At 43.7% G+C, this 25312-nt stretch overlaps 2 protein-coding genes across 13 annotated transcripts in view; one reads left to right on the forward strand and one right to left on the reverse strand.

Moving 5' to 3' along the window:
* Positions 1 to 9595, forward strand: part of ankrd44 (ankyrin repeat domain 44) — a 47920-nt gene extending 38325 nt beyond the window's left edge. For 2 of the 4 annotated variants that reach the window (XM_010747766.3, XM_010747767.3), the window contains exons 16-28: positions 340 to 451; positions 734 to 805; positions 1214 to 1415; positions 2381 to 2468; positions 2567 to 2684; positions 2940 to 3162; positions 3284 to 3371; positions 3496 to 3579; positions 3688 to 3833; positions 3951 to 4033; positions 4180 to 4262; positions 4499 to 4590; positions 5553 to 9595. In XM_010747766.3, coding sequence (XP_010746068.1) covers positions 340 to 451; positions 734 to 805; positions 1214 to 1415; positions 2381 to 2468; positions 2567 to 2684; positions 2940 to 3162; positions 3284 to 3371; positions 3496 to 3579; positions 3688 to 3833; positions 3951 to 4033; positions 4180 to 4262; positions 4499 to 4590; positions 5553 to 5812 — 1651 coding nt within the window. In that variant the 3' untranslated portion in view covers positions 5813 to 9595. The remainder of the gene's footprint in view (positions 1 to 339; positions 452 to 733; positions 806 to 1213; positions 1416 to 2380; positions 2469 to 2566; positions 2685 to 2939; positions 3163 to 3283; positions 3372 to 3495; positions 3580 to 3687; positions 3834 to 3950; positions 4034 to 4179; positions 4263 to 4498; positions 4591 to 5552) is intronic. The other 2 variants (XR_797456.3, XM_010747768.3) reach the window with 2 other exon arrangements.
* A 1144-nt stretch (positions 9596 to 10739) lies between these two features.
* The window catches only part of pikfyve (phosphoinositide kinase, FYVE finger containing), a 32506-nt gene continuing 17933 nt past the window's right edge, over positions 10740 to 25312 (reverse strand). For all 9 annotated transcript variants that reach the window (XM_027281917.1, XM_027281924.1, XM_027281918.1 and 6 more), the window contains 31 exons: positions 25119 to 25283; positions 24446 to 24508; positions 24219 to 24348; positions 22970 to 23150; positions 22753 to 22827; positions 22535 to 22642; positions 22267 to 22407; positions 21204 to 21330; positions 20234 to 21102; positions 19762 to 20148; positions 19577 to 19677; positions 19425 to 19496; positions 19144 to 19315; positions 18013 to 18191; positions 17680 to 17793; positions 15932 to 16040; positions 15689 to 15843; positions 15431 to 15527; positions 15228 to 15285; positions 15014 to 15142; positions 14801 to 14921; positions 14096 to 14191; positions 13898 to 13978; positions 13684 to 13778; positions 13523 to 13582; positions 13231 to 13407; positions 12764 to 12867; positions 12555 to 12683; positions 12091 to 12352; positions 11867 to 11941; positions 10740 to 11302 (listed from right to left, as the gene is read on the reverse strand). In XM_027281917.1, coding sequence (XP_027137718.1) covers positions 11187 to 11302; positions 11867 to 11941; positions 12091 to 12352; positions 12555 to 12683; positions 12764 to 12867; positions 13231 to 13407; positions 13523 to 13582; positions 13684 to 13778; positions 13898 to 13978; positions 14096 to 14191; positions 14801 to 14921; positions 15014 to 15142; positions 15228 to 15285; positions 15431 to 15527; positions 15689 to 15843; positions 15932 to 16040; positions 17680 to 17793; positions 18013 to 18191; positions 19144 to 19315; positions 19425 to 19496; positions 19577 to 19677; positions 19762 to 20148; positions 20234 to 21102; positions 21204 to 21330; positions 22267 to 22407; positions 22535 to 22642; positions 22753 to 22827; positions 22970 to 23150; positions 24219 to 24348; positions 24446 to 24508; positions 25119 to 25283 — 4748 coding nt within the window. In that variant the 3' untranslated portion in view covers positions 10740 to 11186. The remainder of the gene's footprint in view (positions 11303 to 11866; positions 11942 to 12090; positions 12353 to 12554; positions 12684 to 12763; positions 12868 to 13230; positions 13408 to 13522; positions 13583 to 13683; positions 13779 to 13897; positions 13979 to 14095; positions 14192 to 14800; positions 14922 to 15013; positions 15143 to 15227; positions 15286 to 15430; positions 15528 to 15688; positions 15844 to 15931; positions 16041 to 17679; positions 17794 to 18012; positions 18192 to 19143; positions 19316 to 19424; positions 19497 to 19576; positions 19678 to 19761; positions 20149 to 20233; positions 21103 to 21203; positions 21331 to 22266; positions 22408 to 22534; positions 22643 to 22752; positions 22828 to 22969; positions 23151 to 24218; positions 24349 to 24445; positions 24509 to 25118; positions 25284 to 25312) is intronic.

Raw genomic sequence — 25312 nt, forward strand, 5'->3', positions numbered from 1 at the left:
TCCACAGCTGAAAATAGTCCCAAACAGATGTCACTTCTTTGAGTAACATTTGCTAAAAACTACAGTGCCCAGCTACACCTTGTTTAATATATGAAAGTATGTATTTATGGGTGCATAAAATGGACTCTAACCTTTACAGGTGAACCTCATTTGACCTTCTGTAAATGTTTGAATGCACATGTCCAACTATTCAGTGTTTCAGTACTTATTGCAGAGCATGCTGCTCTCTAACAAGGTGATTAACCACAATAATGTGTCACATTTTGGTGTGTGTTTAGCTGTGTTGTGTGTGTGTTGTGGTTCTTTAATGGTAACTAAAATGTTGTGTTTGTGTTCCAGATGTTTAGAGTTCCTGCTTCAGAGCGGAGCGACGGCCTCTCTGAAAGACAAACAAGGTTACAGCCCCGTCCACTACGCTGCAGCCTACGGACACAGGCACTGTCTGGAACTGGTCAGTACACACACACACACCCACACAAACCACATGGAGGAAATAGCTTTATTGCTGGATGGTGACTCCAGGCATTTCTACATCTGTTGGCTGATCATATTCTCACTGCACACCAGGCAGCCACATTCCAGGTTTCTGGTGTCTTCAACAAAAATGTACAAAACATGAAAAACATTGATCGTTTGAGTCTGATACAGTGTACGCTGGACTGTCAGTAGGTTACATGTTGGTTTTGGACATGTGGACATTACATGTGTTGATGTGTGTCGCTGTGATCTGCAGCTGCTTGACAGAGACGACAGTCACCAAGACGACCCTGAATCTCCGAACGCCAGGAGCCCGCTGCACCTCGCTGTGAGTCTGTCGTTCACACATAGTACTAATACAATACTTTTGATACTAAAGCAATCTTTTTTTTGTTTTAAATATCCACAAAACTTTATTTAGTTTAACAAAAGAAGGTTAAGTTCTTTCATTTTAAATTTTGTCTCTCTCTTTTAAAAAATGTAATAAGTTTCACCAGGACAAACAAAGTTGCCTAAAATGGACAAATCTGTGTTTCTAGCAATTGAACCCTTTTTTATGCTCCGCCCCTTTTTGGGGGCTCCCAAATCTTGGTCATTAAAAGCAACATATTTGCATATAGTCACATCTTGGCTAATGTTAGCAAAACACTAGCCTTTTGAGGTAAAGTAGCTAGCTTATTTTACTTTATTATTTAAATTATTTTAATACTAAGACGAGATGTCTTTCTCTGGTCAGGCATATCATGGCCATGCTCAGGCCCTGGAAGTCCTGCTGCAAGGGGAGACAGAGGTGGACCAAGGGGACGAGGCGGGAAGGACCCCACTGGCCCTAGCTGCCCTCCGGGGCCACACTGACTGTGTTCACACCCTCCTCAGCCAGGGGGCATCACCACGCACCACCGACACCCAGCACGGACGAACCCCGGTCCACCTGGCAGGTGGGTTCAGAGTCAGGCTCACAATGTTCAAACGATTTTTATGTTTAAGGTGTCCTGTTGCTAACAATTTACTAAATTTATATGGCCAAAAGTATGTGGACCCTTCTGTGTACTTCTGGTTTGGGACTGTTTAATGGAACATACAACAAAATGGTTTCAGCTTTGTGTCAGCAGTTCATGTATGACAACTGCCCCCCGGCACATCCAACATCAGTGTTAGCCCTCTGTAATCCTGCTGTTCCAGCAGCAGATTAGTGCACACGGCCTTGGCAATCATATAGTAGTGGAACATTTTGGCGTCCACATACTTTTGGCCATGGGGTGTATTTCTGTTTCAGCAGATCTGAGGATATTCAGGTAAGCTTTGGGGCTTGAAACTCGCCAGACAGTTTGAGCCCTGTGTGTAGTAAAAGTCCTGCATGTTGTTGTTAAATCTGTAACGCTCTTGTTCAGAGGTGCTGCAGCAAATTCAAATTATTGTGTGATACTATAGTAAAATAACTTGTAAAATGTTGTTGACACAAAATATGAATTCATACATTTACCTCTACTGTGGGTTCATGTGCTTGTGGAACAGGAGTGAAACGGTCAGGCCTCGGTTCTTCGGTACCGTCGGCCCCCTCACTAGATTTCAGACAGACTGAGTGATAGTTTGTTGCTCACATGGGCCAAATCTCTGAGGCAGTTCAGATGAATCATCAGAATCATCAGATCTCATCAGCTCTGGAGTCATTGATCTCTGCTCCTGTCAGTGTGTTAGAACAGGTTATTAAATAAATTATTCTGGACTCTGTTCAGAACACTGCTCACTCTTTTTGAGGATTGTGGTTCCTGTTGTGACACTGTAATCATCACAAGCTAATGTAAGTAAACTGTTTCATGTAACTGACTATTACACCTCTCTCTCTCTCTCTCTCTCTCTCTCTCTCTCGCGCTCTCTCACTCTCTCTCTCTGCCTCCTCCAGTGATGAATGGTCATACGACGTGTGTGCGCCTCCTGCTGGACGAATCAGACAGTGCAGACCTCGTAGATGCTGCTGACTCTCAGGGACAGTGAGTCATCCCGTTTGTGTTTTTTTTCTCCGTTGTTCTTCTCTCTGTGTGTCTCGTCTCATCTCACACACGTCTCTCTGCCTCGTCCTCGTCTGCAGGACTCCTCTGATGCTGGCGGTGGCGGGGGGTCACGTTGACGCTGTGTCACTGCTGCTGGAGAGAGAAGCCAATGTCAACGTGGCCAATAAGCACGGCCTCACTGCCCTGCACCTCGGGGTGAGCGCCACACTGAAAAGCCTTTCAGCATCTAATGACACATTTCATACAGTGCAGGTCTACATCGTACTCTTGATGATGTTCATAACATTATTTACAGAGACCCAAGAATTCTAACCATGAGCAAGCACTTCTTTACTTTGTGTTCTTTATAAACAGGTGATGATGACGTAAACTCCACCTTTAACCTGTGGTCAATGAGCTCAAGTCATTCAGCTTGATTCTGATCTAAAAATTTGAATGTTCTGTCTCCAGCTGCTGTGTGGTCAGGAGGAGTGTATCCAGTGTCTGTTGGAGCAGGAAGCCTCGATCTTGCTGGGCGACTCGCGAGGTCGCACCTCCATCCACCTGGCGGCGGCCAGAGGTCACGCCTCGTGGCTGAGCGAGCTGCTGAGCATCGCCTGCTCCGAGCCGCCGTCACTGCCCCCGCTGAGAGACCACAGCGGGTACACGCCGCTGCACTGGGCCTGCTACTACGGTCAGCACCGCACTTTACTCACAGCCTGACACACTCTGAGTCTGCACTGCACTGTTTTCAATCATTCTGTTCATCCACGTCTCCTGATTTTATATTTCTGTGTGTGTGTTTGTGTGTGTAGGTCATGAGGGGTGTGTGGAGGTTCTGCTGGAGCAGAAAGGTTGTCGCTGTATTGATGGGAACCCATTCACCCCTCTGCACTGTGCAGTGTAAGTCACACACGCACTGACCCGTACAAACCGGAATCTGCGTTTCACAGGTTGAAAATGTCCGTCCTGGAATCCTCCTCATGTCTGTGACTCATTGTCATCATGTTTGTGTTGAAACCAACAGGGTGAACGATCACGAGCCTTGTGCATCGCTGCTGCTGGAGGCCATGGGATCAGATATCACTGGCTGCAAGGATGCTAAAGACAGGTAAGAGGTGTGTGTGTGTGTGTGTGTGTGTGTGTGTGTGTGCATTTTCTATTTCTCTCTATTCTCTATTTTCACCCCCCCCTCGCCTCTTTCTCCTCTCTCCTTCAGGACTCCTCTTCATGCTGCCGCGTTCTCGGGTCACGTCGACTGTGTCCAGCTACTGCTGTCCCACGATGCACCTGTCGATGCTGTGGACCAATCAGGCCGCACATCACTGATGATGGCAGCCGAGAAGGGCAGAGTCGGAGTCCTCGGTAAAGAGATGTTATATTTAGTCGGCTTCTATGGCTTCAATCCAGCCGTGTGTGTGTGTGTGTGTGTGTGTGTGTGTGTGTGTGTGTACATGGCTCTGATTCTGTCTTGTGCTCCAGAGTTGCTGTTGACCAGCACCAACGCCAACCTTTGTCTGACTGACAAAGACGGCAACACTGCCCTGCATCTATCCTGCAGTAATGTAAGTGTCCACATGGGGCTCCATCCTCCATCTTCTTTGTTGTTGGTCTGAATCCTAATCTCTGCAGGTTCACCACTACAATACCTTGTGAAGATGAAGTTATGAATAACCCTTGAAGTCTGTGATGCTTGTGTGATTGTTTCCAGGGGAAGGAAGACTGTGTGTTGCTGATCCTGGAGAAGCTGTCTGACACCGCGCTCATAAATGCCACAAATGCAGCGCTGCAAACGTGAGTGTCTAAAACCTCCGTCCAAATGGAGAAAACTGTTCCATGTCACCTCATCTGAGGCACCGGAGACATTACTGTAACATTACAGCCCCATCATGTGTCACTCTCTCCACAGAAAATGTGAGATTTAACATCATCTTTGAGAGAGAAAAGAAAAGTGATCAAGTGTCAGCTCAACAGGTGGAGGTGGTGGAGGTGGTGGAGTAGATGTTCACTCTTCTGTCTGTTTTTGACAGTCCTCTCCACCTGGCGGCTCGCAGTGGTCTGAAGCAGGCGGTGCAGGAGCTGCTGTCCCGAGGAGCTAACGTGCAGAAGGTGGATGAGAACGGTAGGTGAAGCTGCTCTGGAACAGGTCCTGGCTGCATGCTGTGCTCGTCGTTCAGCATGAAAAGTTCCAGCATGGGCTCATTGACTAATTGAAATGTTGTGATATTATTTTCCATACGCGCTGCAAATGAATGTCTTTAAAATGGGTTCCCACTGCTCGTGTTGGAGTTTCAGGAATATCAGGGAATTAAAAAAAAAAGATAATTCATGACAACTATACTGAGTGTGAATTTATATACAACTCACCTGTTCACATTATATTAAGGCTTCAAGTTATGCAGGATTAACAGCGTGGCTGCTTTGACTGACAGGTGGATGCTTGTTTGCATCATGTCATTCGGTCTTTGGTGATTTTTAAATAATTTTTTTATATTTAGATTAGTTGGGCAGCCAGAGCCACCACCCTCTGAACTTCAGAAACCTGTTGGTGACGTCACACACTGTCCATTCTTTATACTGTCATCGGCTAGTAGCTGCTAATGCAGCCCCAGAGGCCTCCGCCCTGCAGCAGAGATGAGACTGCAGAGGTCACTTCATTTTAAACCCTTGTAGTTTTTCATCGGTCAGGCAGGTCTCTGATTGGTCTTGCTGACTGTGGGAACCCTGATTTAAACTGTACGTGCTGCCTGTTTGCTTTCCACACGTCATTCTTTGTTTTTCTTGGATGTGTTTGTTCTGTAGTGATGGTCTCAGCTGTGGTTGTCCTCCCTCGTGCTCTGTGTGCCCCCTCCTTCATATCTGTGTTTGCATACTGTCAGCTGGCTGAACACTAATGGAATGCTGCTCCGTCCCTCCTTTGTCCTCTGCTCCTGTTTCTGCTTCGCCTTCCCCGCTTCCTCCACATCCATGTCTCGCTCCCCTCCTCCTTTCTCCCTTTTGTTCCCATCCCTTCCTCCCCCTCCTCTTTCTCTCTCTGTCTCTCTCTATCTGTTTTTCCCCCTCCTCTCTGTCTCTCTACCTCAGGTCTGACCCCTGCTCTGGCTTGCGCTCCTAGCAGAGAGGTGGCTGACTGTCTGGCTCTCATACTGGCTACCATGATGCCTTTCTGCTCCCCTTGCAGCTCCGGGGCTCCCTCCCCAGGCTCCCTGCTGAGGCAGCTGCCCCACCAGGGGGGTAAAGGCCCAGGCATCGGCCCGCGGGGGCCACGCAGCCCCAGGAACCCCTCCGGACCCTCCAGCGAGGGAACCACCGAGAACGACTCGGAGGACTCGGAAACCTTCTGACCCCTCTAAAGCAACCCTCTACCCTCCTACCTCGAACTGTGCACCTCAACTTTTTACCCCACCCCCCAGGAATGATGCAGTGTTTGAATCTGTAACGTGCACTCTTGAGGAAGAAGGGCAGAAGAAGGGATGTTTGCAGTGGGGATCTGGTACAGCCCGGCCCCCCTTTGACACCCGACTGGAGGCCCTGCAGCTCTTTTTTTAGTGTCCTTTACCAGAATTGGTGAGCGGAGCAGCTGCACCGCCCCGGACTGACTACTGCAGCCGAATCGGTCGCTTCATGAAGCTGTGGCTCAACGGCTCTGGTCTGCATGCTTGTGTTAACTTACACCACGGTTTGTTCTTTCTACTCACGGGTGCTTAAATCCAAACCGACCTCGGTACTTTTAGTCTCTGCATGGCATAGCAGCTCGCCGCCGAGACTCGTTTTGTCTTAAAGAAAAAGAAGAAGCCATTTTTAACTGTTTGTACAAAATGAAGTAGACCATTAAGAAAGCTAAGTGTCATTTTAACCTTTTTATGAGTTTTGCTTGTTGTTGTACCAAATATTTGACTTCCACGCGTAAATAATTAATGAGAAGAGAAGAAGAGGTACGTAGAGCTCCTTTTCTGTTCATCTGTTGACAACTGAAGCACAAATTTGGATCTTTGCTTTTTAGGTTTTGATGATTAACTGTGGCTGGAATGTGAAGCAGCTTTCACAGCCTTCAATAAGATGTTTAAATGTTCAACAGGAAAGACGATGTGACTCACTGGGTACGCCTCAGTTCCCTTCATTGGATCCATGTTTCCCTCGCTCATGGGAGGAGAGATTCAGGACAAAAGATGGAGCGAGGAAAGACACTTGTAGAGAAATTGAAAGAAAGAAAACACGTTTATTCAGTTTGACACGTGCCACAGATAGAACAACAATCCAACCCCACAATGATTGATGAGTAGAGATCATGAGAAGAAAAGTCTTTCTTAAAGAAGGCAAATTAACATAACGAGAAAGTTAAGAGAGAAAAAAACGACGAGGGATTATACATGAGATGTGTTAGTGTTGAATCCTCATGAATCTGGGATCATGATCCAAAATGGAACCGGCTATCAGAACCATCCTGTCATAGGACTTTTATCACACCCAGGTTCTACCGTTTGTCCTGGTCACAAAGCTAGGTGACTTCCTGAAGGCTGTTCTCGTGTATCCTTGGTAAGTTGGAGTGACTTCCGTGATGATACCTCGGGTTGAGCCGAGGACAGAGGAACTAATCAAATGAGAGAACTGGGACGTACCCACTGATGAGCACAGGGTTTGTGCAGGTGTGAATTCAGACTGATGTTCTGACTTAAGGTTTATGCATTTGATCCTCCGGCCTTAAAGGGCCTCCTGCACTGTTTACCCTCCATGTTCATCCCTGCCTGTAAGTCCATGGTTACTCTCTGTAGACCAGGACAGCCAACGAGGCCAGGTGAGACCTCTTTCACACCTGGGTGGCTCCAAACGTCTCATCGTGCAACTCTCCAAATTTTCTGAAGTGACGAGAAGCTCTTTGGGTCTCCTCAGTTCATTGTGGTATTTATTATCTATTACATGATGGTACAAATACTGCCAGCACTTAATGTAAAGTAACACAGGGCCATGACCACTTTCCTCTCCTCCCCTTCCTCCCCCGTCTGTCTACCTACCAGCTATGTGCCATTGTCTCAAACGTGTCCAGTGCCTTGATGTCCGTTCAGTTTTGTTCTATTTTACAACAAATCTTCTGTTGGTAGATTCTAATATTCTAATAATTAAAGGATCAGTTCATCAAAAATCAGAGAATAATTTTCTCTTGGTCGCTGAACCTGAGTGGTATGAGGCTGTATAGTTCTGTCAAGGTCCAATGAATCAGTCTGGACGCAGGAAACAAGAAATTATCAAAAGCTCCACAAGAGCAACTAAATGGACCTCACAGTGACGGTGTTCTGTCAACCGCAGCCATGGAACAACTTTGAGACTTTGACGAGAAGTCTAAAACTAAACGAGAGTTTAAAAATCTCCATGATGGTTGGGAAAAATCTGCTAAAGTAGCTCATGTGTTGTGACTGAAAGCTCCAGAACAGCTACTAAATGGACCTTAAAGTGATATTGTTATTCAGGATAATCCACGGAGCTCTCTGTGAACACGTCTCTTGGAAGTATTTGGGTTTATGTATGTATTCGTGGACAGTTGATTAGCCAATCAGAATATTTTTATTTAAAGGTCCAGTGTGTAGGATTCAGTGCCATCCAGTGGTGAGGTTACTGATTGCAACCAACTGAGTACTGCCTGCCTTACTCCCCCCTTTCAGAATACTATATTCAAATTAGGAAGAGATCTTCCTAAATCTTATACATTGGACCTTTAAATAAAAATACTAATATTCACTGGTTTCCACTTTTCAAATATGAATATCTCTTGGTTTCTTTAATCTTCTGTGATTTTAAAACTAAATGTTTTTAGACTTTTTTTGTTAATTTAATTATTAATGGTTTAATAATCAAGAGGTTCTTCTTGTTTTCTTTAATGGTTCCGGTCTGTGGAGCATGCAGAGGAATCAGGACGTTGTTTTGACTTTTAAATAATAGTTCTGCTCTCTCCAGTGTGTGAACGCCAACCCGGACTAATCTAAACTATCTGCATGAGCAGCTGCCACGAGAAACCAAATGTTTTTCTGCAGTTTGGGTGAACTGATCCTTTAATATGTCAAGCATATTGTGGATGTTGCATCGAATGACAAAGTTTGAGAGGATTTTGCTCTGCGTGAGGGACCCTTCTGGTTTTTAGTGAAATGGTTTCTCGCTCCGTTTCCTCTGCTTAAAAGGCTGGTGATATTCTTATTTTTACTGTCAACAAATCACTTGAAAAGACCAAAACTTGCAGTTAGTCTGCCTCTCGTTGCTTCCCCAGCCAGTGAAGACACAGGTCTTTACATTTGATGGTTTTATTTATTATATGTTTTTAGAAAAACAGCTGTGTGATGCAGTTTGTAGCAAATGTTACTCAAACTGGAGTAAATGGCATTTGTTGGGACTATTTTCAGCAGTGGATTAATCCACATTTGGTGCTCTAGTGAGTGCATGCACCACCAGTGTGTGTGATCAATCTAAAATACAGTGTGACAACAAACTGAGCTCTGCAGCAGAGAGGAGTATGTTCTACCAGGATTTGTTGATTTTGGTCTTTTCATGTGGTTTGTGTTGTCTGATGAAAACATGACTCTCTCCAGACTGATCTTTAAGTTGGCTGTGTGTGTGAGAGTGTGTTAGCTTAGGTACTGATATGAAATTGAACTTTTCTATATAATGTTGACGTAAACCTCCATCACAGAGGACTTTGAGAGCGGGTTGACGTCTCCTTCCTAAACGGTTGAATCAGAAACAAAGTGTTTTATCTGAGCTGTCTTTTAAAAAAGGTGTGTGTGTGTGTGTGTGTGTGTGTGGGTGTGGGTGTTCATGGATCGATTTGAAGTTGAACCCTGTTAGCTGCAGTTCGACTAAAATGGAGACGACTCTGGTGTCTGATAAGCACACGTTAACAACAAGCACAGTCTTTTTTTGTGTCCCTGAGCTGAAGGTCTGCTGAGAGACTGAATGTGTCTGCCAGTATTATTCTTCTACCAGAAAATGATCTTCACCAGTCCTGACAATCGCTATAGTCATGTGTCTGATGATTTTCATACCAGTTCCTGATGCAGTACGACATGCTGAGGGCTGTTTGTCAGCTATCCTTTGTTTTATATAAATTGTACAATTAAAAAAAAAAAATCTGTTTGAAAAAATTGCTGTGCTGTTTTTTTACCTTTCAGCTGAATCAGAGACCAACATTGTCATAGCAAAAATTACTACTTTATCTGCCACCAGTACTTCTCCCCAATGTAATTTGACAAATTATCAGTTTGGCAGCAGAAGCAGGCTGTGAAACACTGACATCAGTTTATGAGGTGATCTGATGAAAACCCTTTTTGAGATGGACCATCTTTTTTTTTTCTGGCACTAAAATTAAACAAAAACTGAAATATTAGACGTATCTTATTTACATTCACATATCCAACATTATCATTCATTTACAGTCATGTCTCTGTCCACATCACGAAGTCCTGGTTTGAACCCCAGCTGGAGCCTTTCTGTGTGGATTTGCATGTTCTCCCACAGTCCAAAGACATGAACCGTAACAGGTTAACTGGTGACTCTAAATTGTCTGTATTTGTATAAATAATTTCTTTTAAAATATTTCCAAGGCTAATTTTATTTTACAGGATTTTATTTTTTTTGCGTGATTTGTGTTTTTATTCATTTTAATCACAAGAGTAAACTATATTTCCTCAACTGTTGGAGTCAGTTATTTCAAACAGAGTGTAATCAGTGTGAGTAGAGTTGAATGTTCACATTTACAGTTTGTGTATAAACAGCTAAACCTTTGTGGTAGCTAACTTAAAAGGAACAAACCTGAATCACCATCACATCATTCAAATGACCATTATTCTAACGACTCATTAATCTTGTTTGTTTTGTTATTGTTTGATGAGAGAAAATAGTGGGGAAAAAAAAAAATCAGATTCTCTTGACACAAAGTTGACCTGTTTGCACATTTCCTCCATCAAGCAATGATGTTCCAATATTTGAGCTTTTTTATTATGTTTTTTGGCCTTTTGCCTTTATTGATAGGACAGCTGAAGATCAACAGGAAACATGGAGAGAGAGACGGGGAAAGGGCCACACAGGTCGGGACTCGAACCCGGGCACCCGCAGCGAGCCTTTGCATATGGGGCGGCCGCTCCACCGACCGAGCCAAACAGCGCCCCATATTTGAGCTTTTTGTTCAATAACATAAATCATAAATTGATCATCAGAATAGTGTCAGATAAGTTTAATATATGATATGCACTTTAGTTTCACCCCCTTCATAATAAATAAAACAAACGATAGCTGTTAATAATCTTTTAATAGTTACATAATCTCTGTACATTTACAAACTTTAAATTACATAAATGCAAGACTGAATGTTTCAGTGGGTCCTCGTCATGGCACTAATAAAATAATGAACCCTCCATGAAACACATCAGAGGATAAATTAGAATGTGATAATACTGCAGTACGACCCAGTGATAAAAACCGATCGGAAGAGTCTCAATGATGGCGCAGTGGCAGAGCGGCTCTGCTCCTGTGGAATGATACTGTGCTGTATACTGGTCAGGCTTCAGTCTGCACGATACTCAAACATTTACAGTCCAGTGTGCTTGTGGCTCTCAGCGCTCACGTACAGTACTGAGGCCTCGGTCCAGGGAACTGGTTTTTGTGCATAGAGAATCAGAGAGGGAGCGCCTGTGCGAGTTTCTGTTCTGTTACTGCGCGTGGACATGCGTGCACCGCTCAGCAGTTGATGCCCAGGCCAGTCCAGTGGTCAGGTACCATCAGGAAGTATTTGTCCATGGCCTCGCAGAAACGAGCTCTGTACAGCTCCGGAGAGACCACAGTGGGCATCTTCCCTGGAACACATGACACAGCAGGAGTTAGAGACAGGAAATGACATCCTGGCTCTGCCGTATACTCAGGACAATCCAGACTCTTCTCGTTTGTTGTCCCCCGTTGGTGGAACATGCTACCAGTTCCTACCAGATCAGGGGCGTCCCCTCTACCAGCTCTTCAGAGAGGACCTCCTCTCCAACACATCCAACAACTGGACATGCTAAATCTATCCCCCTCTACAACTGGACCTTGATTCTACAACTTATTGCTGCACTAACATGTCCTTGTTGCTCTGTACCTGTTTCCTGACTGTTTCTCTTTTTGTAAGTCACTTTATATACAAGTCATTAAATGACTAAATGTATCATTTTAGTCCTCTTACATATATTTTACACTATAATCTGTTTTAAATTCCAGTTTTTATTGTTATTATTTATTATTGTCTGTCTGCTTTATAAGAGACCACCTCTTTATATCTGCATCTTATTTGTTCATATACGTAGTATATGTATATGAGCATGAAAATAGACAGGGTGGCTGCTGTAAAGCTGTAAACAGGATGTGGAGAACACATCTAGTCCTACCTTGCCCTCCCAGGATTCCAGTGGATTTGACAACCATTTCCAGTCTCTTGTCCCAGGTAAATGTCCTGATATAATCTGCAGGAAAGAGTTTGAACATGAACGGCAGGGGGCAGGGTGGGTGCTGAGAGGTCATGCAGTATATGAAATGTATTACTGAAAAAAAAATCCCAGCAGTTAGGTGAAGATCTGGACGACAACCATTATGTCACATGCTGTCTCCTTACCTATAATCCCGACCACCAGCTGATCAGTGGCATCGTCCCGCCCCACCAGCAGGGAGTAGTCGATGATGAGGTGGCTGGAGAGGAAGTAGGCGTCGCTGTGTATTGCAGCTCTCAGGATGGCCTTGCAGTGGGAGCGGATGTACAGCGGGTTGTCGTGGATCAGCTTCAGGAGGTTCTCGTCCAGCAGAACCACCTCGCAGCTTTCTTTACCTGAGTCGGTCTTCACGTTACGGTTTCTCAGGGAGCCTTTAAGGTCAAACACCTGCAGAGGAGAAGTCACAGCTTGAGATGCTGCTGCAAGTGGGATTCAACTTCAGATCCTCCGAGGAAGAAACAACATAATGATTCTTATTTTCAGGTGACTATACACTGAAGACTTCTGCTATACTCTGTATAGAGCCCTCTAAATCTGACACACTGGACCTTTAAGTTTCTCGTACGTCGTCCTGGCTGTGCGTCTTTACCTGAGCCATCTTGCGACCATAGAAAAGATTCTCCATCACGAGCAGGTCCAGTTTCTTCTCTGTGTTGTTCTGCGAGTTCTTGTAACCGATCCTGTAAACACCCAGGATCTTTGCCAGCGCCGTTGGCCGCTGTGGTACAAAACAGGTCGTTATTTCATTTAAACTCAGACATTCAACTCCAGATAGAAACTTTGTGTGATGATGCATACTTTCTGCTGCACAGCTCCAGTGATGTAGGTGAAGTAGTTTGGAGCAAAGTCCAGGAAGGACTGGACCTCCAGTCTGGGCATCTGCTTCAGTATGAAGCGGTCATCTGACAGGACGCAGAGGAGGAGATGAATCAACAGGTTGTTATGGATGAACACATTATTATTGAGGCGAATGAATGAATGAATTCTGAAAAATAAAAAGTAACATTTTTGTCAAACTCTTACTTGCTTATAGATTCTGTATTCATACACATATCTGTTTATATAGATTCATTTTGGGGTAATGGCTAGTCGAGTAATATCATCATCTGTTTGGGTGTCAATAAAATCTTAATCCCTCTCCCCACATTTCATTTATCTGTCACATGAAGCTAAAGACGCTCTGACTGCTGTTCCACTCTAACATTTGTATTGTCTGCAGCAGCAGCAGCAGCAGCAGCATCTCTCTGTGAGATCTTAGATCCAACCTTCTGTTGCGTAGAAAACAGCTCCAGATTTTCCACCACGGGCCTGCCAGTTAACGCAGTGGGACAGCGAGCGGACGAAATCCTCCTCGGGGCTCTCCATGATCTCCTCACGCATTTTATGAAACTCCTCAGCGTAGTAGATCCGACAGTAAAACTTGGCGTTGGCATCGGAGAATTCTACAAATTCAACAGCAGACGGGGTTAATGTTGGCATAGCTTTGATACATTTACTTAGTGTGACAGGTCAAAGAGTCTCTGATGGTACATAAATGTTTGAAATATGAATACTCACGTAGCTCAATGTGTGGATTCAGGGTCTGTTTCTTCTGTTTATCTGTCAAGTCTGCATCCTCTGCACAAAACATTGAGAAAAGTGAAGCATGTCACCTCTAACATAACATCAAAATCTTTGAAGTGTTCCATGTTATTGGAGCAGTGGAGCTGAACACTTACTGAGGGGATCAGCCTCCATGCTGCTGCGGCTCTGCTGGGACGAGGCCGACTCACTGGGCCTGGCAGGGCTGCTCTTAGCCCGGCTCTCCCCCGAACTGAAGAGAAAAAATACAACTTTTACATAACAGAAATTATTTCAGTTGTGGGCGGCTGTGGCTCAGGAGGCAGAGCGGTTCGACATTTTCATGTCAGATTTCAGCAGGACTCAGCGTACCTGATGGTCTGTGGAGTTTCATCCCCGCCTGCGTTTGATGCCTTGGACAGATCATCCAGTGCTGTTTTATACTTCTTGCAGCTGGAATAACAACAACGTCATGTTTTTTTTTAACTTAATCCAACATTTATGAATCACCATTATAAGGATTATCTTTCATTTACTGAAGCGCTGAGCTGAGACAGACAGAGCAGTCACCTGAGAGCAAAGGCTATGATGGAGCTCGGCTCTCTCTCACACACTGCGATGGGAACCCGCTCATGTTCGTCCATCAGGTAGTGCTTGTCCGGGTCACTGTCAACAAGGACAAACCATTAAAGACAGAAAGAGTTCTGAGCACAGAAGGGTGCATACAAGACAGTTTTTACTGTCTTCAACCAAATACTTCATAATCTAACACTTATATTTAGTTTGTTTGCAGAACATTTTACATTTGAGAAGGCAACTAACAATTATTTTCATCATCATGAATCTGTCGATCATTTTCTTGATTTATTGATTTTTTGAGAAAATGTTGATCAGTGTTTCCCAAAGCATGAGATGACATCCTCAAATATCTTGTTTTGTTCACAAGACATTCAGTTAACTGTCACTAAAGAAACCCGAAAAAAAGAATTTAATAGTCGACAATGAACTGATTAATCGACTGTTGAACAAATATGTCCAAAATGACAGCGGTGCTTTTATAGTTATCATCCTATTTTCAATACATACGCTTCAGTATTGAATTTATCCTTGTGTGTTTCGCACTACTGTGAGTATGAACACCATGAACACATGACTTTGACATTTGTCATATACTAATTTGATTAATCAGCCAAAATCTGGTCAGAGAAACAGTGAACAGAAGTGAACTAAGCGCTCCGAATCAACAAGTTTTTTTTTTTTTTTTTTTTTACTTACAATGGGAACGGGATGGGGTTGTAGCTGTTGCCAGGGAGGAAGTTGGCAAGGATGGCTTTCATGGTGGACTTCTCCTTCACCTGGCTGTCAGTGGAGCCCAGCAAGTGTCCGTCAAACACATCTGACAGCAAGCAAACACACAATTCAAACAGCAGGCATCGGACTGCAGAGACACTTGACACTTGAAGTGACTGTGTGTGTGCTGGTGTGTACCTTCTGGGATGCTGACAGAGTCCTGCTCGATGAAGGAGGGAACAGGCGTGATGGGTTCAGCTCCAGCGTCTCCTGGTGACGGCAGCAGGGAGGAGGAGCCTGAAGGCAGCGTGCTGAGGTGACGGTCCTCTGTCAGTGAAAACACGTCAACTCATCAGTGAGGACCAACAATCGGCCTCGCTCAGGAACAACAAAGCAGGAACAGCCAACTCACCTTTCTCACCATTCTGGACCACAGGAGAGGGGTTACGAGGGGAGGAGTCCAGTGTGCTCTGTGAAAGCAAGAGACAAAGATAATGAATCAAGAAACTGTCTCTCTTTAGAGCTAATCTAGACATACTGTATAGACCTCTGCATGACTACAGAGACGGAACAGAAAAGGAAAATGGTCGGTCACATGAAGCTCAATAATGTCACCTTGCTGTCATCAGCGTTGGTCTGTCTGTGCCTGCCTGGGCTGGGAGGGACAGACAGACGCTTCCTGCCTTTCTCCTGCTGGAACAAGTCCTGAAGCCTGGGAGGGAGACAGACAACAGATCAGCAAGTCTAACAGAGAAGTGCACATATAATATATAAAAACACATTCAACAATGCCATGTACAAGGTTCCTGCCAATAAGTTAATTCCAATTAAAGTCATGATACTGAATACCATTTTTGTCTTGGTGATTCTGACCTTCCATTCCAGTACTGTAACATCTCACACAGACTCTGTTTCTTCATCACCAGAGACTCCAGAACTATCTGCAGCTGCTGAGGAGAATCCAGACAGCAGGCCTGTAGTCGCGCCTGAAGCTTTTCAATCCAGTTCCGCAGCTCTGCCTCTTCCATCTAAAACACACAGAATCGCTGTTATAAGCCTCGGAGCACCACTGTACGCAGAGATGAGACAGACGCACAAACTGTGGGAAAATCCTACATCTTTCTGAGCAAAGAGGTCCTCCATCTTTTCCTCTCGCGTCTTACTGAAGGTGTCGGTCTTGAGGGAGGTGAGGCGGTCATCTATGGCCAGGTACACCTGAGTCACTCTGAGGAGAGTGCAGAGGGAACAGTGGGCATGGTCAGGGGACATGCAAAGACACAAAAACAGTGAATGAAGTTAGCCTTTGGAGCAGGCTGAATTACCCATGGACCCCAAACTATTCTAGACTGCAGAGCATTCAAATCTCTTCTTCAGATCAAAATCTAGTGACTTCTCGATTCTGTGCTTCTTTCCTACGATGTTTTAATCGCTGTATTTACTTGTTGTATTTCTTTCTTTCCTTCCAACATTGTTAGTTCTTGCTTGAAATTCTCAATTTATAATCTCTAAAACAGGAGTGCCCAAACTTTCCAAAGAAAAAAAATTCCTATTGTATAACACTGATGTTTTTATTTTACTTGTACATTAAATAATGAATAATTATTCTATATATTTATCCAGCACAAATAACAAAACAGCATAACCAGTGATTTATATTCTGATTTGCTCTATTACTTTCTAATTTTTTTTCCAACCTCACTGTTTGGCAGGCCATCTTTGGCCCAAGGACCACAACTGTTTTAAAAATTTACTTTGGCCTGCGAATGGAAAGGCAACTCGAGACCATCTTAGACCATCCATGTAATCATCCAACACTAAAGTCCGGAGCAAAAGGAGAATTGGGTGCCAATTCTTTCCTGTTTTATGTCACTGAACTCAATGTAAATCTTTCAGGATTTGTAGTTTTGATCTGACATGGAAAATTACAATAGACATCTTCTGACAATTTAGTAAGTAAAGTATAAAGTATTATGAAGCTGCTCAACATATTGCCAAGGTTCCCTGAGAACACTCACACTTATGTCATTGTCTCTGTGATAGTACAGCTCATATCTTCAGTCTTTTACTGTGGGTTCAAAATTCATGATGAGCCCGATCACATGCAGAGATGTATAAAGTACTGGAGTAAAGGAGTGGAGTAGAAGTACAAGTGCTATATCAAAAAACTGACTTGAGTAGAAGTTGAAGTGTTCTTTAAACACCATACTTAAGTGAAAGTACAAAAGTATTCAAAATGTTTTGTACTTAAGTATTGCAAGTAGAAGTATGTAAAAAATTGCTACTCAAGTACTGAAAGTAAAAGTACAAGTACAAGTACTGTTGTTTATATTATTTCAAATATTTATTAAGGCACAACTTCTAATGTTACAGTGTTACAATGTTCATGGTAGAGTTCTATGATTTCCCATGGTCTGTGAATGCGTCTGAATGAATGCAGAGCGAGGGGGCGGGGGAGCAGGTGAGAGAGCGCACGCCTGGGTGAGTCAGGTGTATGACGTACGGCGCACGAGCGAGGTTGATGTGTGAGACCGGGTCTGTTCTGTTGTTGTTGTTTTTTGGCGTGGTTATGGCCGACAGTAACCGAGTCCTGTAACCAAACTGTTCAGCAATAAATGCAGGTTTGTTCGATAACACCTCGTCATTCATCACACGTCTGGCTGGACGCTACAATAGTAACGAGAAACGATTCAGCACTTGAAAAATGTATCAGAGTAAAAGTATTAAATTCATCAAAAATATGTAGTGCAGTAAAAGAGGAAGTTGGGGAAAAAAATAATACTCCAAAAAAGTACAGATACTGCATTTTAGTACTTAAGTGGTTCCACTTTGTTACTATACATCTCTGATCACATGTATAACTTTACTTTTGAGAGAAGTCTTTCAGGTCCTGCTGCAGGTTGGTTTTAGCAGGCCCCAGGTTCCTGATGAAGATCTTGGGACGAGGAAGACAAATCTCCAACAGCCTCACAGAAGTGTAGCTGAGGAGCAGAGAGAGGGAAAACTGTGTCAAGACTACTTCAAGGTGTCCAGGTCCTGAACAGGTTGCTTTTACTGTTTTTACACAAACAGTACACTTGTATCTATGGGAAGATTCTCTCAGTATAAATGCTCTAAAATGTTTATTCTTTCATCCTAAATGCGTCCTTTGAATAACTGTTGTGAATGAAGGACAGAGGACGCAGTGACAGCTGACCAACCTGAAGGAAGCCACCATCTGGTTGTATGAGAAGTATTGGTGGTAGTCTTTGTGGATGGAGTGCCCGCAGGGCTCTGCATTAGCCCTCCTTGTGTACTGGTGACCGTAGAAACGAAGCTCCAGGTATTTGGCAAAAGACATGGACCACGAGTCATTGGACAGAGGCACCACCGGCGTCACCTTAAAAACAAGGCAGGTATTGAGTGTAACAGCAGTTAGTGTAGCCTGATAATCAGAGTGATTCATAACGTTTACTTCAGAATGAATGTGATTCATGTCTTGCTATGCTTAAAGGAGTATCATAAGCTTTCACACCTGTCAATTAGTTCACTCAGTCTGGACTTTTTACAAATGGGACTGATGTGTAACTCGAGGACTGGTTCAGAGTGGTTATGCAACCTTGTTTGTCATTCTTTGGAGACAGAGAGCTCAGCAGGAAATAACTGATCATGAGCACTAGTAGTATCATTCATCAGCAGCTTGAGGAGTACAGCTTGAACAGCAGTATGGGGGTGAGACTACTGCAGGACCTCTATGTCAAACACTTTTAGCGACCTGTTAGAGTCAATGAAGCGCTGAATCGAAATATAATGGAGTCAGCTATAAGCAGAGCAATTTTGACTGTCTAACTGAACATTGAAAATTCCTGCATTCATGTCCTGACGCGCGTACTTATTACCATGGTTGCCAAATGACTTGCACATGGACTTTAAAGTAGTTCTGTCTTAAATTATTGTTAAAAATCACACTTCCACAATCACAAAACATTTCATCACACTTCATCCATTTGCTTTGAGACAACAAACAACAGGTTTGGTGTGAATACAGCAGGGACCTGGAAGAAATCCACCGCTTACTGAATATCTATAAAACTTTAAGACTATGAATCAAATGTAATACAATCACCAAAGTATCACCAGAGCTGCGTTTCTATTATGAAGAGTTGGAAGTACTACCAACAGTCAGATTAGTTCCCTACATTAAAAAGTAGATTTTGTCTGTTTGGTATGGTAACGTGTCTCTAAAACTCAATAATGTTCATTCTCAGGATAAAGGATCAAACAAAGCATTACATTTGGGAGATGTGGCGTATGTTTTTTTAATGCAATACATCATATTAATTATTACTGACCTGTTTGCAGATACGGCACCAGGAGTAGTTGAGAATTGTGTGCTGATAACCGGGCACAGGGGAGTCCAGCTCCTTTAACACAATCTGCACGCAGCCACTGCCGTGCACGAACCGACGGATGTGGTGCACCATGGGAGTCTCACAGAACATGCTGGGGCACTGGTAAGAGGGCCTGGATAGAACACACATGCTTACTTACTGCTAAACTTAGAATGCGTGTCAAAGATGTTCAAATGTCTCGTTAAAAAGTAGTTTCATAAAAATACACTATTTCCTTTCACCTGAAACAGTATCGCTCCAAGAATACACCGAGGGAAAGGTCATTCTTGCCATAGAACTCCATCGTGACAATCCTGTTGACAACAAAGGCGATGACTACAAATTCATTCAAGCAAGGTGTGTGATTTTGTATTCATCTGTTTGTACAGTTCACCATGGGCTGACGCAGGGGTTGGGCGCGTTGTTGGACTCAGCTGATGAACTGCTGAAGAGCACACACAGTCTCTGATGGTTGACAGGGTTCAGACAATCCAGCTGAGAGAGAAACAAACACAAACAGGTCAAAAATAACGTAGAAGTTGTGCGACAGATATCTATGACTGTCTCAACAGTGGTCACCTTTGGGGCCCAGCTCATGTCATTCTTGTTGCTTGGCTTCTCCTCTTCGCTGTCTGTCTTCACTGGCTTGATCGTAGAGTCCACCAACCTCGCGGGAGCCGCAGTACTGAAAGGGTCGGTGGTTTGACTGGCTTCCCTCTGCCGGATACGACCTCCTGTTGCTCTGTAGTCTGCCAGCATCTTGGCCAGATTCTGGCTGCTGCTAAGCTGCTCCACAATGCGAGTGCTGGTAAGACTGTGGGAAGGCAGGACATCGATGGGCTTGGGTTGCGGGCCGCCGTTGATCTGTCCGGTCGACAGAGAGGGGGCAGAGTCTTTAAGGAGCTGCCGCTTTCTGCGCCCGTCCAGTTCCTTAAAGTCTTTGTTGAGAAGAGGGGATAGGTAAACCTACAGAACAGGGGAAACACAGCTGAGCACGGAAGACAACGCCAACAACAGCAACAGCAGCAACAACAACATCAACAATAAGTACCTGTTCAGGAAAATAGTCCCTGCTGGGGCAGTGCATGCCAGCAGGTGTGAGAAGGAATGGTTTCTTAAATGTGATGAATGGGGAAATGCACAGGATGATGTCCTTCAGCTCCTGCTTGAAGACAGCAGAGATAGACTTCAGGTGGTCGTCAGATGAAGTCACCTGCTCGGCCACAAACATCCCTGTATCATCCTGCAGAGGGTCTCGGAACAACCTGGGAGTAGGCGTCTCTGAACCTTCCCCATCCTCCATGACAAGTGACTCTTCCTTCACTAAGCTTCCCTCTTCCCTGGTTTCCCCCTCAGATGCCCTGATGAGAGTGTCTGAGGCCATCTCCTGGTCTTCGTCCATAAGGAACGGAGGACAGACAGAGAGTGATGGTGCCGGGGGGCTGAGAAAAGATGAGGAGGTGCTTGTGTCTGTGATACCAGACTCCTCCTCAACTGAGGAGGGCAATTTTGGGTTCTGTTTGTCTTGGAGAGTGTCTGTATCTCCATTTTTGGATGAAGACTCAGAGGAAAGCCATTCCTCCTCAGGCTGTCCTCCCAGTGCAGAGTCTTCAGCCCCTGCAGTTTTCTCCTGGCTCTCTCCATTTATCTCTCTCCCTCTCTTCTCTCTGTCTGCCTCCTCCTCTGCAGAGACACCCTCCAGTAAGCAGGGAAATGAGGTGCTTTGGGATAAGCTGGGCGGCATGGCGAATTCATCCATGAGGAACGAGATCTCCAGCTGGGAGTGGTAGGCCACACACACCATAAGCATAATGATCTCCTTCACCCTGGCCAGCTCGTACTCTGAAGCACCGCGCAGCTTGATGGAGCATCCAAGATGAGGAGGACAGCCCTCAAAGAACATCAGAGTCTTCACCTCATCTGGAAGGACAGAACAAAAATCAGGATTTCCTTTGCAGGCTGTCGTAACCTCACAGCAGTGTTCAGTGAGTGTGTGTGGAGAGTGGAGGTCGACTTCTTACTGTTAGCCAGGGTGAAGGGCTGCATGTAGAACTTGTGGCACGTTCCCAGACGAGGTTTGGTGAGGAGCTGGTCCATAGACATCACCAGGTCTCCTTGAGTCATACGACTCACCCTGTCTAACACTTGCTGGAGTAACAAAGAATAAAAATAAAAAATAAATTAAGGGCAGCACCTCTACAGAAATGATGTAATGTTAATACATTATGTAATTTTAAAGCTCCACAGGATTTAGTGCCATCTAGCGGTAAGTTGCTGATTGCAACCACGCTGCTTCACCCTTTTCTTCCTGGCATGAAGGAGAAACTACAGTAGCTGTGAAAAACATGAAAAACACAAAAGGCCCTGTCTGGAGCCCGGTTTAGTTTGTCTGTTCTGGGCTACCATAGAAACATGGCAGACTCTGGAAGAGGACCTGCAGTCTGTGGACTGACTCATTCTAAAGTAGCAAAAACGATTTGAATAATAGATTTTATTTCTGCCACATTCTGTAAAGAGAGACACACTGGACCTTTAACTTTCAGTGTGTCGTTCTTTAATTTGACTTCTTTTAAATGCTGTTTAGAATTAGTTTTATGTTTTTAGTTTCTGCATATCAGAGCCTGATATGTAGGCTGTTTTTTGGCATAAAACAAAAACAAGATGATGTTGTTTTTCAGCCAGTCTTAGAGAATAGACCCATTCATGTATGTCCTGTCACTATTTTTATTTTTTACACATGTATAGTCTTAGTTATGTGAAAAAACAATGCAAGAAAAATGTGTTAGACATGTATTAAAAATATGTTTATCATGTCAACACTGAATACCGATGGTATCCATGCTTGACTGGTGGGAGCAAAGATTTATATTTAGATAGATTATTAGTTCGATTAGAACGTGATCCATGAACAATTTAAAAAAACCTATATATAAAATCAGAAATTATAGATCATTTATACAAATATCACGATTCATTTAAATGAAATAACTTTTCAGGGACCCCCCTGCAGAACCACAGACCCTCATGGATGAATAATAACTGTTATGTTTTATGCAATAACTGTAGCACTCATACTATACTGACCGGTTTGACGTTAATGACCAGCGTGATGCCGTGCTCGAGCAGCATGTCCTGAGCAATACGAGACACCGTCTTCTCCACTAATACCAGGTTTGGACGGACGTCTACAATGCGCTGCACATAGTTCTTCAAAAATTCTCGTTCCTGAGAGGGAAGAAAGAAGAAAGGTCTTTACTTAGTTTCAGAATCTAGAGCAGATGTAAACCAGGCCATGCAGGTCGTTTCCTCTGTCGTTATTGTTCACTGAAGTTAATTGAAGTTAGTTACTGACCTGTAGCACAATCGGATCAATGCAGGTAAACTTGGTCTCCTCCCTGTACAGATATTCTATGGAGCACTTCAGCAGCAGAATTTTGGGGTTCTTGATGTACGGGTTCATCTGATTACAGGTTAGACACGTATCAGTTCATTAATAATCTACTCATTCTTTTCATTTCTGGACAGAAAATGGATCAGAACGTTGGATATGTGCATGACAGAAGAACCTACCTTCTTGTGGGCGATGCTCTTGGTGCATACGAAGCCGTTCACCACGGTCGAGTCAAACTTTCTTCCTCCAGAAATCTGAGGCAGAAACGGAGATTCAGTTCAGATTCAGCTAGTCAGCTAACTTTCTGTTGCCTGTGCACACTTAAATGAATGTGAATCATTTCCAAAGAGTGGTCTATGACTAAACTTTGACTGATTTCATGAGATGGTATCTGACCTTCTTGATGTGGACCAGCTGCCGGATGTCCATGTCGTCATCGCAGTTGCGGACGTCAGGCCGTACTGTCTGTACCACCTGCCGTACCACAGGGACAATGATATCCCGCCACGACAGAGACAGAGACTCACTGTAGAGCAGCTGCTGTAGCAGCGCCATCATGTGGCTGTGGTTGGCCGAGCTGAAAGAGGTAGAGCAGCACATGGTTAAAGAATAAAAAAAAAAACTTTAGCATAGCTAAACCAGTCGCTCCTGTGCTCTTCGTTAAAATTACTGAGCACCTCCCCACAAAAAAACCCACAAAAAACACACCAGGTCCTCTTCCCTTTAAATATGGTCATACCAAGTGTGCAACACATTTTGGGGCCTGACCATAAGTTTGGGACAATTTGGCACTACAGAGACTACATTATTCAAAGTGCTAATGATTTAACATGACATAAATCAACTCGAGATATTTCACATACTGTTTTATCCTGTCCTCGCAAACATCAGTGTGTTCATCTAAAGGAAGGTAAGTGCGAGTTGACAAATCAGTCCATCAACACAAAGTTAATCAGCAACACGAAATACAAATACAAAAAAAGCAAATGTTGAGATGACCATTACTTGCAGTTCTAGTGGACTGCTAATACGATTGGGAGAACTGCTTCCCAACTGTCTCATCCATTGAATTCATAGCTAATCACATCCTTTTATTGCGCATTGCAAAACAATGATGTCAAACTTGTGCATCTACTTTGCTGGAAACTTGCAACAAGTACAAATCAAGGTTGAGAGGAGGAAACCGTCCAAAGAAAGATGTCGATGGTACTTGTTGTACTAAACAATAATTTCAAGTCAGGATGGAAACATCTGTCTCCACAACATGGACTTCATTTCCAGGAACGGTATGTATTTGACACTCCTAAGTGAGCAGTTTGTCCGTTACAGAGGGTAAATATCTTCTCAGGCAGGATTAGTCGAGTCTTTGGCGATGAAAATCTAAATGAAAGTGAATTCTGCACAAATATTTAAGGAAGAGGAGCTTTTGCACATCTATGTCACATGCATATGAGTTCAGACTCAGAGACAGTAAAACAGTTGTGTTGAAGCTGAAAAACTTGTGTAGGCCTCCTTCTTTTTCATACCAGCAGACAGAATCCATAATGGCGTTGGTATCAATGAAATCTTACCAATTTTCATCCCTAACTGCTACTATTATGTATAAATGTACAAACTAGACACAAACAGCGGTTTCTCCACTCACAGCAGCCTCTCCATGGCTTTCTTCTCCCCGTTCTCCTCTCTGAGCTGGTCCAGAGAGCTGTGGTGCCAACCCAGCGGAGTAAACAGCATCTCTTTAGCCTTCTCCTCCACGCGACGGTTAAACAGAGACTCTGCAGGAACATCAGGTCAGGAGGACAGAGCAGGTTAGCTTAGCTGTAGATAGAAAATTCAGAATACTGTCTGATTAAATCAAAGGAAAGCTCTTACCCTTGATGAAGGCATCACTTATGACAATGTTCTGTCCTCCATCCTCAGACACAAGAAACTCAGCTAAAAGGAGGAGAAATAGGAAGTTAGTTCACTGTGTCTTTAGTTATGAGAACTTTGTATCTCAGATTGCAACATTAAATGTTTACGACAGAAAGATAATTGCAGTAATTGTGCTGTTTACTGTACAACCAAGTGCTTGTGTGTGATTTAGGGGGGTCTTTTTACAGAATATAATTTATATATATGTTTTCATTAGTGTTTAATCACCTTAAAATAAGAATCACTTTGTTTTTGAATAAATTTAGAATGAACCTACAGATGCCGCGGGTCCACCATGTTTCTACCAGACTAGACAAACTGAATACTTAAAAGTTTTTCACATGTTTCGCAGCCAACATCGTTTCTTCTTCATGCTAGGAAGAGGGTGAGAAAGGCTGGTTGCAATCAACAGTTATACTGCTAGATGCCACTAAAACCAAGACACCAGACCTTTAATTTAGTGACATTCAGTAACATTACTGATACAATCAATGGTTGGAGACATAAAATAAAACCCAAAAAGACTAAAGCGTAGTTTTCCTTTTAAGAATCTCTGTTGTTGTGAAACTTTTTAGAAGCACAGTAACCAGAATCACTTAAGCAACAAACTGTATGGAAAAACAATATTTACATTTCTGCTCAGCAGTTGGAGGCACGTGTGGATACTTGGACTGTTTCTTAATGTGGAAATTCACATTGTTTTGCTCCATGTTGAGGTTAATGGAAGCAGCTGAGTCACTGTCCACTACTGACTGGAAACTGCTGACTGATGTCCTCTTGCTGGGCCCAGCAGAGTCTGGACAGAGAGACGGGTCAGGAATCGGC

This window comes from Larimichthys crocea, chromosome I (assembly GCF_000972845.2).
Source record: "Larimichthys crocea isolate SSNF chromosome I, L_crocea_2.0, whole genome shotgun sequence".
Taxonomy (NCBI): domain Eukaryota; kingdom Metazoa; phylum Chordata; class Actinopteri; family Sciaenidae; genus Larimichthys; species Larimichthys crocea.